This window comes from Uloborus diversus, chromosome 7 (genome assembly GCF_026930045.1).
Source record: "Uloborus diversus isolate 005 chromosome 7, Udiv.v.3.1, whole genome shotgun sequence".
In the NCBI taxonomy this organism is placed as follows: domain Eukaryota; kingdom Metazoa; phylum Arthropoda; class Arachnida; order Araneae; family Uloboridae; genus Uloborus; species Uloborus diversus.
The window spans coordinates 103,784,587-103,801,621 of NC_072737.1; the positions used below are offsets into that span (position 1 = coordinate 103,784,587).

The 17,035-nt window shown below is 36.4% G+C and overlaps 1 protein-coding gene across 1 annotated transcript; it reads left to right on the plus strand.

Annotated features, from left to right (window-relative positions):
* The first annotated feature begins 322 nt into the window (after nucleotides 1-322).
* Nucleotides 323-10,971, plus strand: LOC129226824 (uncharacterized). Its single transcript, XM_054861452.1, has 3 exons — nucleotides 323-517; nucleotides 4,842-5,051; nucleotides 10,454-10,971. Exons 1-3 carry the CDS (start codon nucleotides 370-372, stop codon nucleotides 10,969-10,971), a joined length of 876 nt encoding a protein of 291 aa, XP_054717427.1. The 5' UTR covers nucleotides 323-369.
* Nucleotides 10,972-17,035: the final 6,064 nt, after the last annotated feature.

Below are 17,035 nucleotides of genomic sequence, written 5' to 3' on the forward strand. Positions count from 1 at the left end.
TGTCGAAAAATAAATTCATAGGGAAGTCACCGAGACCTCCTACCCGGTCGCACCTGTTAATGAGATATGCGTTGCAATGTTTTGTCAGCAGATTCGTATTTCTTCTTTTGAAATTTATGTATTTAAAATACCATTATAGTTACATTTCTTTAATCTAGATGGCAGCATGTGTCATTGTGAATTTCCCGCATTTGTATCAACCCGAGCGTGCGTCCATTCAGTCAGATCAGACCGACCAGACTATACAAATTAAACGCTACGATTTTTTTCATATTTTCTACGAAGTTTAAAGTTTCTTCTTGCCTTCCAATGTGTCCAGTTTGAAGAAATAACATTCTTTTATTCTGGACGGAAGCAGTCTGAAACGATATGCCGAAGATTTTTAATTTGACGGAACGTCTGATTCCTTTGGTACGTTCCCACCCAGAAGTATGGGATCAAAGTAATTCCGGCTATACGTGCAAGGATCTGAAACTCTTGGCCTGGCAGGAGATCGGAGGGATTCTGGGTATTTCAGGTAAGTCGCTTGCATTTTTTTCCCGTTCTTTGTTCATTCCAAATCGACCGGCGGCCATGTTGTTCACGTGACTTTAGCCGAAGGCATTGTCCGGGAACGCAAAGGGTTCTGTGGTCTAGTCAAGGTCGCGCAAGTCGTATCTGGGTTTCAGTCGCTCTGCATCTTTGTGGAGTGGATCCGGAAGGGCTCAGGACATTCTCTATGCCCCAAACTTTGTGTCCTGCTTTAAATGGATTTCTAACAAAACGATTTTTCATCCTTTCATTTTCTGTGCCTTTGTAAACATTTTTTTTATGTTTCGTATCAAAAAGAAGGTATTCTGTTCCACTTCAGGTGTCAGGGAGGGGGGAGGCATATAAGGGAATTTTGGGGAATTTTTTTGTTTTTGTGGGTGCTATTCTTCTTGGGGAGAAATAAATCCTTAGGAGACATCGCTCGCTTTTAGGAGATGGACCCAAGTCCCATGAAACATTAAACATATACACCCTATCCTATTTGATGGATATATTTGACCTTGAGGCACACATTTTTAACGAAAGGTTTATGCCCAAACCTGTTTTCAACAGTCCACACAATGACGTAACGCGTCAGGGGCGCAGTGAAAGAGAGCATAGATCATTGAGACTGGTCTAAGACCATTGAGACAATCATAGCCGGCCTTAGCCCATGCGGGCCCGATTGGAAAATGATGGCGGGGCCCATTACAGAATGGTTGTTCAAATTTGAGAAATGCTGTCGATTTTTCTGAGGCAAGTAAGGATTCGAAACTGGCAGCAATTATCAGTCGTCTTCCTTCAAGTTTCTACATTCACGTTTGATTTTTATTTTATTTTATTTTTTTTTTAAATTGAAAAAATAATATGAATGAATGCCCACAAAAATAAGTGAATTTTTAAGAACGTAAGTGAAGTAGCTCTGAGAGTCTTTATACATTACCATAGGCGACTGCTGCACGAAAAAAAGTGGTGGGTCAAAGGAAGTGTGGGGATTAGCGGGTAGTGCCCCAGTTGCTGATTTTTTTTTTTTTTTGTAAAATCGGACTAGATTATGGGATTTTAACATGACCAATTAAATGACCTCCAAAAATGTGGAAACCGTAAACTTCGCTCTTCTAATTCAAACTTCGATTATCGTGAAATAACGTGAGAAAAGTCCATTTACTTGGAATTTTTAGTTTTTGTTTTCGTGAAATAAATCAATCCACACACTAAAAAAACCAATTTCCTCTCGATCATTTATGTTTAACTCTGAAAAGTGAGGCGGCAAGTCTTTTCACTCTTGGAAGTGAGGGAATGGTTGCTCCTCCCCCCTCCCCCCCAACGAACCGCCTATGTGAACAAGTTATCGCTTTGAAGGAGCCTTAAATGCACCAAAATTTACCAGTTCTAGAAAAGCAATTTTAGACTGTCTTTGATGAAGTCAGAAATAGAACTGCAGGAATGGGAACCTCCTCTTGGAAGTTTTTCGAAATTGAAGTTTTTAAAAAACAGTTTTAGTGCGGAGATGAGGTTGGGGGGGGGGGGGGCGTTAGAGGTCAGATAAACCACCTATGGTACCCAGAAGAATCTTTAAAGCTGACGTGTGAAAATCGCAAATTAGGTTAATTTTTCTGTAAAAATAAGGGAAAGAAGGGAGGGTGTTTTCGAAATATTTCTAAAATTTAAGGTAAGTTTAGGCTAATTTTGATAACAATAGGGAATTCATTGGGGGCTCCTCTCATCTAATCCCGCTAAATATCTTCCAGGATTCGGGATCAATATTTCGGGATTGGAAACCTTGAAAACCTCCTTTTGAATTGTTTTGAAATTGAAGTCTTCAAAACGCATTTTAAGTTATCTTCAAGCACGTTACGAGAAATTTCAGGGTTTGGTATCTGCCCCTAAAATTTTTTTGACACTGAAGATTTAAAAACTAAATTCCAGGATATATGTATAAATGTTATGAGAGGAATGGAAGCTATATATATATATATATATATATATATATATATATATATATATATATATATATATATACAGGCAATTTGTTCTCCTTAGAATCGTTACGGAGATGTTTTACGCGTATTAAGCACGCAGTATTTGATGTTTATTATTTATTCAATTTTTTATTACTTTTTACTTCCTTTTACAAAAAAGGAAGTATTGTATTCGCGAAAAAAATTTTACTCGAAAATCGACCTTAATTTCCATTTTGCTCACCCCCGAATGAATGTTGAGTTTCTCTTTCGACTCGACCACACGTGGAACATATAGACACGCGAAACATCCATTTTGACGATTCCCGAGTTAGTTACAACGAGTTTTCTCGTGATGTCTGTATGTATGTATGTGCGTTATGCGTGTGTGCAAATGTGCGTATGTATGTCGCATAACTCAAGAACGGTATGTCCTAGAATTTTGGTACGTAGACTCCTAGTGGGGTCTAGTTGTGCACCTCCCATTTTGGTTGCATTCGGGTGTTTTTAAGGGGGTCTTTTGTCCCTTTTGGGGGGGGGGGAATCATTGTTAATTTCGACGTAAGCTTCTGGCCTTTGTTTGTATTCCTATTGGTTCCTTATTGGTTTATGATTTTCTCATTGGTGTTTGGCTAATCCGCTATTTTCATCTTTTAAGCTGTGTGCTTATCTGTTCTTGGCTTTTGTCGGATGTCTTTTCATCCATAAGCTCTGTATTGAAAAAGGCGCTCCCTCATCCCCGAAACACGTGTATGCAGTAATCCTGCAAGTTTATGATTTTTTGACGTTGTTTATGTTTGCTTTACTTCCTTTATTGTAAAAGGAAGTAAAAAGAAGCCCGGAGTCGGAGTCGGCATGTTTCCTAATTGCTCTGACTCCTTTACCCCATAATCAGTCCGACTCTTCGACTCCGACTCTACAGCCAAGGGAAAAAACCCTCACCGGTCTGCAATTTTTTTTCTAAAGCTTTGGGTCAAAAAAGGTTACCCTGGGCTAGATTATGAACTTATTTAACCACAGATGGCACGACCGACGACTATGCCGCATTTTTCTTGAGTAAACCACGTTTTCTTGTGTAAAGCAGTTTTTTGATGTGGAAAAGGTACTTGTGCGATAGCGGACTGTATTTTTATGCGGTAAGGTGCTGGTAGATGCGGGGATGTCCATGTTTAAGCGATATAATGAAATTTATGCGATATAATGTATAAAATGAGACAACTGGCTACACATCATCTTTGTTCGACCATTTATTGCGATTTAAAACAAAAACACATATATACAGAATGAAAAATGCATGCTGAAAAATCGTTTGCGCGTTATTATTCAATTTAGTGCAAGCGGACTTAAGTAGCGGAACTTCAATTAACCTTAAATACACAACATTACTAATGTCAGTTTTTATTACCAAACTGAATTTTTAGCAATTCTTATGCTTGAAAATATAACTATCTGATCTTATTTTATTTTAATATTTTGAAATTCAAAATAAACATGCAATAAAATCGTTTACTTTCTTTGTATAGTAATTCTTTTATGGTTTACCTCCAGTGGCGTAGCTAGACCCGACTTTCGGGGGGGGGGGGGGGGTTACTTCTTTAATATATATATATATATATATATATATATATATATATATATATATATATATTATATATATATATATAATCGCTTGGAATTTTTTCCTTTTCTTCTTTTTTTTTCTTTCTCTTCTCTCTTCTTTTTCTCTTTTTTTTTTGAGACTAATGTTTCGGGGGGGGGGGGGGGGGTTTGTCCCCAAAACCCCCCCCTTAGCTACGCCCCTGTTTACCTTCATCCCCACTCCTCAGTCATCCTCCTCTGCTTGAGATTAAAATTTTTTGTAATGTACCTTGTAGTTTTTAAAATATTATGTAGTTTGTCCCTTTATAGTTAGTAGAATTCATTTTTAAGCAAGGGGGTGAAAATGCACCACCCTGTAGATATAAACTTGAGATTAATATTTTTCGTAATGTACCGTGTAGTTGAAATATTTTGCTGTTTATTCTCTGCTTAAAATAAATTTAATTTTATATATTTAATATTAATAATTATTTAATTAAAAAAATAAAACAATTTTTTTTAAATCTATACTATACCCCCCCCCCCCCAAAAAAAACCCCCGGGAATTGCAAACGCACTCCCGGGCCGGCGCCAATGTTCTCTCTTAAACTGGAAGTTCGTGGCAGCTTGTACTGTGCGGGATATGCTATCTTAATACTGTTAAACTCAGACTGTATTTCGTACTTCAAAAATGAATGTAGATTTTGATCTCTTTTAAATAAACACTATTTAAAAGAAATCACTATTAAACAAAAAATAAAACAAATTAATACATTTTCTTGAACTCTATAGGAACTTTGGCTAAAACCAGATGGACCAACCTCCGTGATTTATTCCGCCGCGAGCTGAAGAAGATGGTCCGGATGGCCCACGAGTCCGGCGATCCGGACGCTTATCGACCCCGGTGGAAGCCTTTCCGGACGATGATGTTCCTGCGTGACCAGATGCTGAAGGACGAACCTTACGATGATTCTTTCACTCTCTATCCACAGACCATCCTCGGTAAGGATCACTCCCTCTTTGAGCCCTAGTCCAGAGGGTTCCCAAAGTGGGTGCTGCGGCACTCTGCCGTATCATGCGAATGTTCCATTCCATGATATCAATGTATACATGTGTAATAGAGACAGGCTAGGGTGCCGTGAGAAAATTCTAGTACTTTTAAGGTTGCCGCGAATCGGAAAGGTTTGGAACACCTGTCCTAGTTCTTCATTCAGGAAATTCATGTATTGTATCTGTGCAGGGGCGAACTGGTCGACCCTTAGAGCAGGAATTAAAATGGAGGGAACAAGTTCAATAATTGGCTCTGCAAAAGCTGACTCAAAGATCCCAAGTCACGTGACTCAACGAAACGAACGAATGGTTGTCACGTTTTGCGCGAAACAAACCTGATTTCTTCCAATGCTTTGCTTTAAAATATATCTCGTGACCAGGGCCGCACCGTCCTTATAGGTCGCGGTCGACGGCGCTAGAGTCAAAAAGGCGTCGAGCTCTACCAATCAAAAATGATCCAAATGGAGAGGAAAAAAGTTCCAATCAAAAAAATAAAAATAAATAAATAAAATTGAACTTTTCATTATATGTAATGGTGGCGGTAAAATTATAGTGATCATTGAAACAATCAATCCGTCTCGCTGCCTAACTGTAAGGGAAAAATATTGACTTTTTGGGTTTAAACATGCTATTTAAAAGCGCAATATTTTACGCAGAAAACACTTGATGCTAATTAATGCATACATTAGCATTTCCCTTCGTAATAAGGAGCCGTGTATACTATTTCGGTAAGTCTATAGTACGCAAGGTCGAGCATATGAGACGCAAGAAATTTGCTATTCCCCAGCTTAGTTCTTGTGGTTGTAGTGAATGTTGTATTACAATTAGTGCAATACGTATTTTTGTGATTTTTAACTATTGTTCTTGGTAATTCGACTGCTTCATGTTGTCATGCACAGAAAAATACGGTAAGCACATTTGCATATTATTCACTTGTGCGTAATACAGTCGAAGCTCGATAACTCGAATATTCCTTTATCTCGAAGTTTTCATTGGGTTCCAAACTCTTGAGACTGTTGTGGGAACTTCCCTTCAATCGAACTACCAATAACTCGAACGTTTTAGCCGGTCCCTTGGGAATTCGAGTTATCGGGAGCTGACTGTATTTAAATATTGTAGGCAATAATTTAGGTTAAACTTTTAGATCTAAAAAGTAACGACATGACCATAATTATTCGATTCTCCCCACACCACTCTTTTCTTCAACTATTTGTGCATTAAATTAAACAAAGGAACCTTGAACAGTGTATTTGTTTTAGATATTAAATTCTATGCCTTTTTATCGATTAAGTACGTTCTTCAGAATTATTGGTTTTGTCGGAAAAGATTTCAGTTTTAGATTTTAAGCAGAATATCCTCTACATTATTATATTTCAGTTTAGAAACATTATCATCACCCTGTTGTCATATTTTGACAGGCATTAAAGCATTCATCAATTAGAGATTAGAGAAATATTTAGAGTGGCGTTCACTTTGATATTCAAAATATTTTCTCTTTCCAAAACGCATAAGCATATCGGAGGAGCTACTGTGTTCGAAATAAGTTCGAGATACGAAGTAAAAATGCACACTGTATTCCAAAATTAAATAGCTACATATTGTTTTTTTAATAAATTAAATGCCAAATGTTTTCTTCCCATACTATATTTGTCTACAAAACTTCACTCCAGGTGTTGACTATATTTCCCCCGAACGCTACTGCATAGAAGCACTCAAAAGACATTTGCGTGACGGCGCCGATCAGGCTTGGTGCGGGTCTGCTTGTGACTTAGGGTCTTGGTTTCATTAATGAAAGTCTTCACTCCCTTCATTTTATCTCTTATCAATGAGTCAACTGGCGATTCGTGTTTTTTCCCCCTTCGAACCTGTGTGCCTTTGGATTTTTTTTCTCCGCGCCCTCGAACAAATACGCCTTCGTTTTGTTTTCCTTTTGCAACCTCGAACCTGTACGCCTTCGTTTTTTTAAATCTTTTTTGAGCCCTCAAACCTGTGCGCTTCATTATGCATTTTTTCTTTGTACTTGCTTTTTTCTTTTTCCCCCCCCTGAACCTGTGCGCCTCCTTTTTTTTTCTTTTCTTTTTTTTCATTTTATTTATTTATTTTTGCGCCCTCGGGCTAGAGCGCCCTTTTGGAGTCAAGGTTGGAGCCCTTTTGGGAGACCCAGTCCGCCCCTGCTTCAGTGTTCATTTAACAGCTTGCCGCTCGTCATTGCCGCTCGTCAATCTACGAGCGACAGGGAATCCACTAGCGAACACAAAAAATGGTAATATTTTGAAATGCATTCTTGGATTTATATTACTAAGGAAAACTACCTTATTCTGAATTATGTCAGGAGAAATCCAATCCACCTTTTAAAATACACCTTTTAACGTCAATAGCGTTTACGTTCATTCTATTGAAATCTAGATTTAATGTTTTAAAAAATATAAAATAGGGGTGAATTATTCTGGACATCGATAAGACTCGATTGCAGCGTTTTGTTTCAGCACATTTTCCCCACTCAATTCATTTGCACAAATGTGAATTTTTCTGTGAATTCAGTTTCTTCCTGAAATTTTTAGACGTTGGCTTATGTGAAAAAAAGGAACCATTATGTATTATAATATAAGGTATCAACTTAAAAAAAAAGAAAAGAAAAAGTACTTAAAAATTGTTTGATTTTTGCGAGTTGCGGGTGTGTTTTTACAATTACGTATGGCTCAGGGCCCGATTAAGACTTTTGAGGATACTGGGCACGAATTTATTTGGTGCCTCTCTTGTTGTTGTCTTGTCCATAATGTGCAAAAGAAGTAGTACTAGACTACTCCAAAGCTGTCGAAGACAGCCCCGGCTGAGGCCCCTATAGTGGAGTTATAGGGGTTCAACGCGTCGGCGACCTCCGCAGCCTTTTCCGAAAAAATCAAGTCATTTGGGTCATCCAGGCAGATTTTGAGAAGCCTGGCATGAATTGCTGAGCAGCCGAAGATATGCTGAGCAGCCGAAGATATGCTGAGGAGACAGTTGAAACGTTGAAAGTCAGGGCAGCGTGAGCAGTGATTTGAGTAACTTCTAAGTCCGTCACTTGATATTTTCATGCCCTTTCCATGGATCTTCCCAAACTCATATAGGCTATGATAAGTTGAAGGTTAACTTTGACAATGTTTACCTCTTTTTGTGGAGTTCAGTGTAAAAGGTATGTGCTATTGGCTCGAATGCCGAAAGTAACCAAACTCAAATCAGCACCAATTACCCTTTCCTGTTAATTATTCGAAACAGTTAAATACTGTTAAAGTCGTAGCTCAACTTATCAGAGTCACACAAGGGTAACGGCACCGGTAACAGACATGCTTAAGACATCGCTCTCAGGTTAGCTCAATTTTCTAACCCTTTAAATGTATTTAGATTTTTAAAACTATTTTTCTCCCGTGCAACAACATCTCATCTAATGTTTGGTTGCTTCTGGATCCTCTGAATTAGTCAATTCTATTTTTTATTTGCTGAATTTCGAAGAAAGCTCCGAACCCCAGTAACAGATACCGAAAAATCTGATGATACCCAGTAACAGACTGGCTAAAAAGATGAGTAATAGACAGGAATTTCGAACAGAGCCATCTTAACGCAAGGCCTGCGCGCTCATTCAACATGGCCGCCCGTGAAGGCGGTTTGTTTACATCTTACAATAGCTCTACCGTGAATAAAAATTAGGATTTTTTTTTAAATCCATTGACAAAGCAGTTGGTTTTTACATGAAACACTCTGGTACATCTCTCAATTAAAAATTTATATCGCTCGAGTTTTAATATCGACACAAATAGTTTTTAAATAGTGAACTAAATTATAATTCATGCATGACACATTGAATATTATATTCCCTATAAATATAGATAAGAAATGCAAATGAAAATTTATTTGAATGGGTAAAAAGAAAATACACTTGAACTTTAAATCATAATGCAAAAGAAAGTACGAAATAAATTTTGCTTACTGTAAATTGTGAAATGAGTTTAGATAAACGGGAAGTGCATATTTCGTATTCATAAACTAAAAAATATTTGGCATTTTTCACACGAATGATTTACAGTAGCATTGGTTTCCTTCGATAAAAATGTGGACAAATGAAATAATAATAAAAAATGGAATAAAAACCAATATTTAGCCATATTTCTAACTGTTACAAACAAAAGAAACAACATACATTTTTGAGAAAAAAATCACTACAATACCCAATAATAATTACAAAACATCTGAACAAATGAAACAAACTAAACAATTGGTATAAAAGGACAATACTGATGCATATAGTATTTCAGAGTAAAAAAATAATAAGATTTATCATGAGTTATCTATTTACTGTGAATTTTTACAGAAATTTTGGGATCCGTCACAAATGACTTGTCCGGCCCTTCCTCCCTATTGTTTATCCCTATATTTCACGCCTAGTTTTAAAAATATTGGGCCCCCTTCAACCTCGGGCCCGGGAAAACAGGTGTCCCTCCTCCCCCGCCCCTGAAAAAGGCAAATAGTTTTATCTTTTGTCCCAAAATAGAAGAGAAGTTCACCTACTGTATATACTGCTTATCTTCAAATTTTTAATTTCGGGACTTACACCCCTTTGCTTCTCGTCTCACTGGCTCAATTAAGAAAATGATTTCATACAAAGAGGAGATCGGTTACAAGCACTCCCATATAATTATTAATAAATATCCTTTTAATTGAGATTCTAGGGATTTATTTTACAAAAAGTGGAAAATCTTTTTATTTGTCGGATTTTAAAATTCTACCTTTATCAACTTGTCAAGTATTCGAAAGGTATTTTCATAGTAGCTTCGGAAATACCTGTTACTTATGCTCAGTAGTGAATTTTAAAGGAGGGGGAGGGGTACAGGGGCCCGAGCCCCTCTTAAAAGGATAGATTAGTTTAACTGTCCCATCAAATAGTCTTGCACTTAATTCGAAAGAGTGCAAACCAAATTCTTTGAACTGTTATTTCAAGGGGGGGGGGGAGCATTTTTGAATAAAACCACTTATGTTTCCTAGTAGTAATATTAGAGTTAGATATCATTATGAAAGGATACATTTAACTGACTTGATGCACACTGACGTTGAATTCAAAGTACTTCATGAAATCAAGATTCGCCAAAAGTCGATAATTTACAGTAAGAGAGCCTAAAAAAGATTTAAAAAGAATTCAGGTAAACTAATTTGTAAAAAATTGTATAAGAGGAGGCGCATTTTACTTTTACTGTCCAGTGCCCCCTTCAACAACTATTTCTGTATCTGCTCCTACTAATGCTCAATGTGTATTGTATTGAGAAAAAGTTGTGTAGTAGTAAAAAGTAGTAGAGTGTATTGTATTGTATTTATTTGTATTTCAGAAGATGGACATCATTTCAGATTAGGTGAGGAGTTTTATATGGACGAGACTTCCACGCATAGTTCCGATCCTAAGCAGATGGAATTGACAATTCTTCCAGAACCTTGTCCTCTCAAGCGCCCAATCGATCGCGAGGAAGAGATTCCAAAGCCAGCTAAAAAGCCACCAGGACCTCGCATCAGTATGGTTGAGTCTTTACAAGACTCAATTTGCAAAGACGAATCTACATCCACCGACGAGAATCTGGAAAACTCGTCGTTCTTCGAAGTGGACGAAGATTACCTCTTCTTGTTGAGTCTTGTACCATCTGTACGACGAATCCGAAAAGAGCGAAAGACGCAGTTTAGGATGAAGTTGCTACAGCTTATCGCTAACGAAGAACAGTTGGAACTGCCAGAACTTAATAAGAAATTTAGAAATTCTTCAGTACAGGATAGCGGAAATTTAACCGAATTGCAGGGTAGAAATCTCAAGGAAGAAACTGAATCACCAAGTAATAATCCTGCAGATGATAGTTGAAGTTTAAGTTATCCGAAACTGAAGCAAAAAAATTCCACCTGATAACTCAGGTTTTATACTACGCAATGTGGGAAATGAGAGGTCTCTAACTGATGTCTCTAGAGAGGTCTCTAATTGCTGAGTTTTTGAGATCTGATTATTTTGCTGCTAATAGTTTGGGCCAGTAGTGCCCAAGCTATTTTTACCCGAAGGCCACAACTTTTATTTTATCATGAATCGCTGGACAGGACACACGTAAAATGTTTAAAAACGTTTTGTTTCTCATTTTAAAGATTTTTTTTTTTGAAAGAGCATAGTCGAAAACATTGGTTCAGTTACTTTTTTTTTTTCGTAATTTTGACTTATTTTTCTCTTAAAAAAATAATTTAAAAAGACGTTCCAATATGTTGTTTTCATTTTCGCCGCTGACGTAACAAGTGAGCAAGTCGCTAGGGTTACCAGAATAAAGTTTTAGGACATGGGCAAACTTCGCCAAATGAATATTTCATTTTATTAATTGTTCGCAGTGAAAAATCACTAATAAGGCGATATCTTGCTAGAAAAGACAACCACGCGCTACGATTCAAGGTAGCTTTCCTCACTTGTGATGTCACACGATAAACATTTTGTTATAAGAATCTGACATTTCAAAAAAATAATTAAAAATTAAATTTTGCGAAAATAAAAGTATTTTTTGACTACATATTATTATTTTTTGTTTATTCTATCAATTTCAGTGACAAAGAATTGCTTATGACTGAAGGAAACAACCCCGTTGCTGTTGCCATTACTACATGTTTATTTTATTAATTCGAAGTTACAATCTGATTTTTTAGAAACCTTTTTCTTTTCATTTGGCTCCAAATTTGCAACAGTCATTCTTAATACCAAATAACGATCATCGGCTGTTCCAGAACATGGTTTTCGATTCGTAACATTGAACATGACAACAGGCCACATGAATGAGCTTCGAGGATCCCATATGGCTTGCGGGCCTTCGATTAGGCGCCATTGAGAAGGGATAAAAGGTGGAGAGAGAGAAGCTTTCGAATCTTGGAAGCTAGGATATCAAGTCACGTGATACATTTTAAAGCAGGTAAAGTATTGGAAAAAATCAGGTTTCTTTCACTCACGTAAAACGTGTCTCCCATTTGTCGCAGTCGAACCATGTGACTTGGGATCTCTTGCCTCAGCGTTTCCTAAGTCAATGATTGAACTTGCTCCCTCCAGTTACTAATACCTGCTTTAAATTGGGCAACACTGAATTAGGCAAAACATTATAATGTTATTTAAAGGATATCATAATCGAATACGTTTTTTAATTGAACAGAACAGAAGGAAAAATGCTTTTTGAAACCTTTAAAAAAAATATTTTTTCAACTCATTATACACCCTATATTTTTGTGACTTTTTTGTATTTGTTTTGTGTCCGCAAATACACGTGGTTGGTCGACTTATCATTTCCTCGACATTTTGGCTTTGTCCGTGTAACAATTAAATCGACAGAACAGTATTGTTTTTTACAAGTGTTTTCTTCATTATTCCTCTTTCATATTTGAATTTGAATTTTGCATGAATTGATGGGTTTTTTTCCCCCCCTGAGTGATCAAGGTACAGAAAATACTTAAAACAATGAGAATGTACAACATATTATTGTAATAGAATTTTATTTATTTCACACACAGGTGTGTGTTTGTATATGTATGGTAAAGGTATATCATCAACATTGATTTTATTTGTTGCAGTTTAGCGACACCACAGTGTTGCCAGATTGGGGGAAATCTGGTGCTCTCTGGGGAAATTTTGGGGAAATGGGTTTTGAGGGGAATACTTTGGGGAAATTTTTTTTTTCTTGGAGAAAACCTGGGGGGGGGGGGGGGGACCTCTGGAAAAAATAATTTTTTTCGTATTTAAATTCGCGTTTTGACATCTGGTAGTTACATTGTTTGTATCAAACAGCGTTGGTTTAGCTTTGCTCAAATTTATGGAATTCGCATTTTAGAATTCCCATTAATGTTCTGCGAGAGTAACTACTTGATACGTGAAACAGGTAAAAATAAGTGTGATGAAGAATGTTCTTGGATAAATATATACTAAGTTCATAGTTTAAATGTACATACAGAAGCAGAGTAGTAAATGCGAGTAGAAAAAAAAAATTTGGTTATTTCTTATCTCTGGGTCAGGCGCTTGTATTTATGACTAGTGGCACCCGCACGGCTTTGCCCGTAGTAGAAAAATTAAAAGGTCTTTTGGTTCCACTGAATAATTACAAATAATGCATGATGAATTTCTCGCCAATTGGCTTCCCAAGTTACGGTTCCACGTTATGATAACTTAGCAATTTAGCTGTCCATCTTATGATAATTTAGCTTGGGAAAATGTTCTTAAAATTGGAATAGAAAAAGAACAAAAACGAATTTTCGAATAATCGCTTAAAGGTGCACACCCCCATGCTACAAACTAATTCTTTGCCAAATTTCATGAAAATCGGCCGAACGGTTTAGGCGCTATGCGCGTCACAGAGATCCTGACGGACAGAGAGATATCCAGACAGAGATACTTTCAGCTTTATTATTAGTAAAGATAAAGAAATAGTATTTATTATTAGTAAAGAAAAAGATAAAGAAAAACAAAGACAAAAAAAAAAAGGCGAAAATGGGAGGAAAAAAAGTTGGAGAAATTTATAAGAAAATTTGGCTGTTTGGGGGAAAAATTTTTTTTCAAGAGACAAAAATATCAGAGGAAGTCGATTCATTTTATGAAAATACTAGTGGAAAAATAATTTTTGAATTTGGGGAATTTTGATAGAAAACATCGCTTTTTGGGGAAAAGTTGGAAGGGAATCGGGGAAATCTGGATTCGACCATCTATGGCAACACTGCCACACCATTGCACGAAGGATTAGTAAGAGAGAGTCCAAGTATTATTCGGTTCACATTACTTTCGAAATACATTTGATTAATCGAACATTCTCCCCCCCCCCCCCCCCAAATCTTCTTTCATCAACCATTTCCTTGTAAACAAAAATCATTTTTGAAATGCTGCATGAACTGTTTATTGTTCATTTGGCATTTCAGTCATATCTCTCACTGTCAATAATATTGTACTATACTCAGTATTCTATGTGATTTTTTATTTAAAAATGTATCAAGTGTATGCAAAGATACAATAAAGTATTTTAAATTTTTAATTAGCAAGAACTTTTCTATCATCAAATGTATTTATACACTGTACTCCCGATTATCCGTGTGCGGATTATTCAGTTTGCGGATTATCCGTGCAGCCAAAAATTTGAATTTAAAAATTTCAAATTAATTTGAGCTAAAATGAATGCAAAATTTTATTACATATTTCATTACTAGTACATATTAATGTACTACGTTTTGTATTAGTAGAGTATCATAATGGGGTCGTTTCCAAAATTTTAAAAGTATTTTTTTCTGAAAGAGCATGTTTAAAAACATAGGATCTGACCATTTTTTAAATAATTCGCTTAAGTTTAATATTTAAAAAAAAATACTTATATCGGTGCGGTTTCATTGTTTATGTTTTGTACCGATGACATCACAAATGATGAAATGCCATTCAATGTTGCCATTCACAGAGCAAAATATTTAATTCGCATCTTTACTCACGTGTATTGTCAACGATATGGTTGATAGCAAGCGTAGAGCGCAATTTTAATTCGCTTCTTGATCATCATAACGTGGAAACACTGTAGAAAGATGCGGCAAAATGCATCATTTGTGACGTCATCAAGACCACGGCTTGTTTGAAAAATCGGACATTTAAAAAAAAATAATTTAAAAAATAACTGTTGGGAAAATGAAAATATTTTATGGGCCCATGTTATTGTTTTTGCTCATTCTATCAATTTCAGTGACTAAAAGTAGTACTTTTGACTGAAGGAAACAACCCCATTAAACGTACTACCGTGTACTTGACTTATAACTTCCAAATGCACTTTTCTAAGTTTTTTTTTTTTGCACTGAATATACCAAAGGAAAATAATAATATTTAAGAATTAAAATGACGAATAGGAAAAAGAATTGAAAGCAAATACGGAACAACTCAATTACATCATCCACGGTATCTGTTTGTAATTCTGCCTTAGCTCCGGCTATGGGTGGTACATAATTTGTAGCTCCAATTTTTTTCTTCAGTTTTTTTAAGGTAGAGGCGGGCCATGTTTGCGGACTTCTCGCTGGTGTGTCAAAATATTTTTAGCTGCCTGTCAAGAAATACTGCTATTTCATATGAGATTTATTTGCCAGCAACTTGTTAATGATTTATCCAAACTGATGCTTCCAAAACCAGGAGAAAATTGCATTCTCTAGATACTATAGCTGCGTGCTTCTATATTTGCTTCCAAGCGCGGCGTGGGTCGTTTCCGAAATTTTAAAATTATTTTTTTCTGAAAGAGCATGCTTAAAAACATAGGATCTGACCATTCCTCATATAAATAATAGCCGATGATCGAATAAGCCGCTTGCTTCACCAATGAAACTCGCGCCACACAGCATGATAATTTGGTAATGTTTAACATGCAGGAAGAAGCTTATTGTGACAAGGCTGAACTCGATCCGGTAACTTAACTGTTTTACTGGTAAAACAGCCATTTTAGGGAAATGAAGAATCAAAAAAGTGATTGAAAATTGACGCTATCCACTGGAGTTTAGGATTAATCCACTGGAGTTATAGGGTTAAAATTTGAAATATCAAAATGTCACCGAACAGGAAATTGCTTCGTTCAAATGTAGAAAAGTAGAAGCAATTTTCATCCTTCATGTCTTGATTGGCGGCTTTCTAGTTTTTCAAATAATTTGACTTAGTTTAATATTGAAAAGAAAAAAAAACTTTAATCCGTGCACTTTCATTGTTTACGCTTCTGCAGATGACATCACAAGTGATGAAATGCCATTCACAAAGCACAATATTTAATTCGCTTCCTTACTCACATGTGTTGGCAACGATATGGTTGATAGCAAGCGTAGAGCGCAATATTTAATTCGCTTCTTGATTATCATAACGTGGAAACGCGGTAGACAGCTGCGCCAAAGTACATCATTTGTGACGTCACAAAGACCACGCCTTAGTTTCAAAATCGGACATTTTAAAAACTTCTAACAATTTCAATTATTCTAACAATTTCACTGACTAAAAGTGTAGTAATTTTGACTGAAGGAAACAATCCCATTTGTAACTTTATAAGAAAAGAATATTGAAATATTATTTTAATACTAAAACAACAAATAAATAAAGGAAATAAATGCTAATAGTTTTGAGAAAAATAAAGTTAAATAATAGCAAATTTTTCGATTTATTTGAAATAATTCCAAGAGCAAACGTTTATATTTCAGAAGTTGCCTACGAATTTCTGTCAATGCTGGCCTTGAACACTTCATGGTTGAGCTCGAAAGGATGGCGAACATTCGATTCATCGATCCATAGTCTTGCGACTGGTTGGCGGACGCAAGTATCATAAGTAGGTGGGGCGCTCGGTGCTGGATTCTGTTCCTGGGGCGGCGTTAGAGTGAACAGAATGGGAGGAACAATATCATAGAATGTAGATTCTTTGCCTTCATTGTTTTCTTTATCAGGCTTGAATGTGGCCATTGCTGGATTCCAATTTGAGGTCTGTAATATGGGGAAAAAAAGTTAGAAAATATTTTTTAGGAAGAAGAACATAACCAACTACAGTAAACCCTCGTTTTACACGGGTTTATTTTTGGTGGTTTCGATTATACGTGGTTTAAGATTTGACACCTTTATTTTATTTTACGCGAATCAGTTTCGGTTTTACGCGGATGCGGCAATGCAAACAGATAAGATTTTCCCCTCTTTCAAAATCCAAACTCCTAAAGATTGCAGATCACGCGTAATCAACTGCATTTTGGCATGGTAATAATAGAACTCGGGCCACTGGAGATATTTTATGCGATTGGTTCCACAGCTCTTTCCAGAAGTAAAGTTATTAAACTCACACAGTTCAGAACTCACTGGAAGAAGAGCTTTTAGGAGGGACAAAGGAGGGCAAAACCAACGAGGATACCGACGTCGGTGACGCATAAGCAAAAACGTTCAT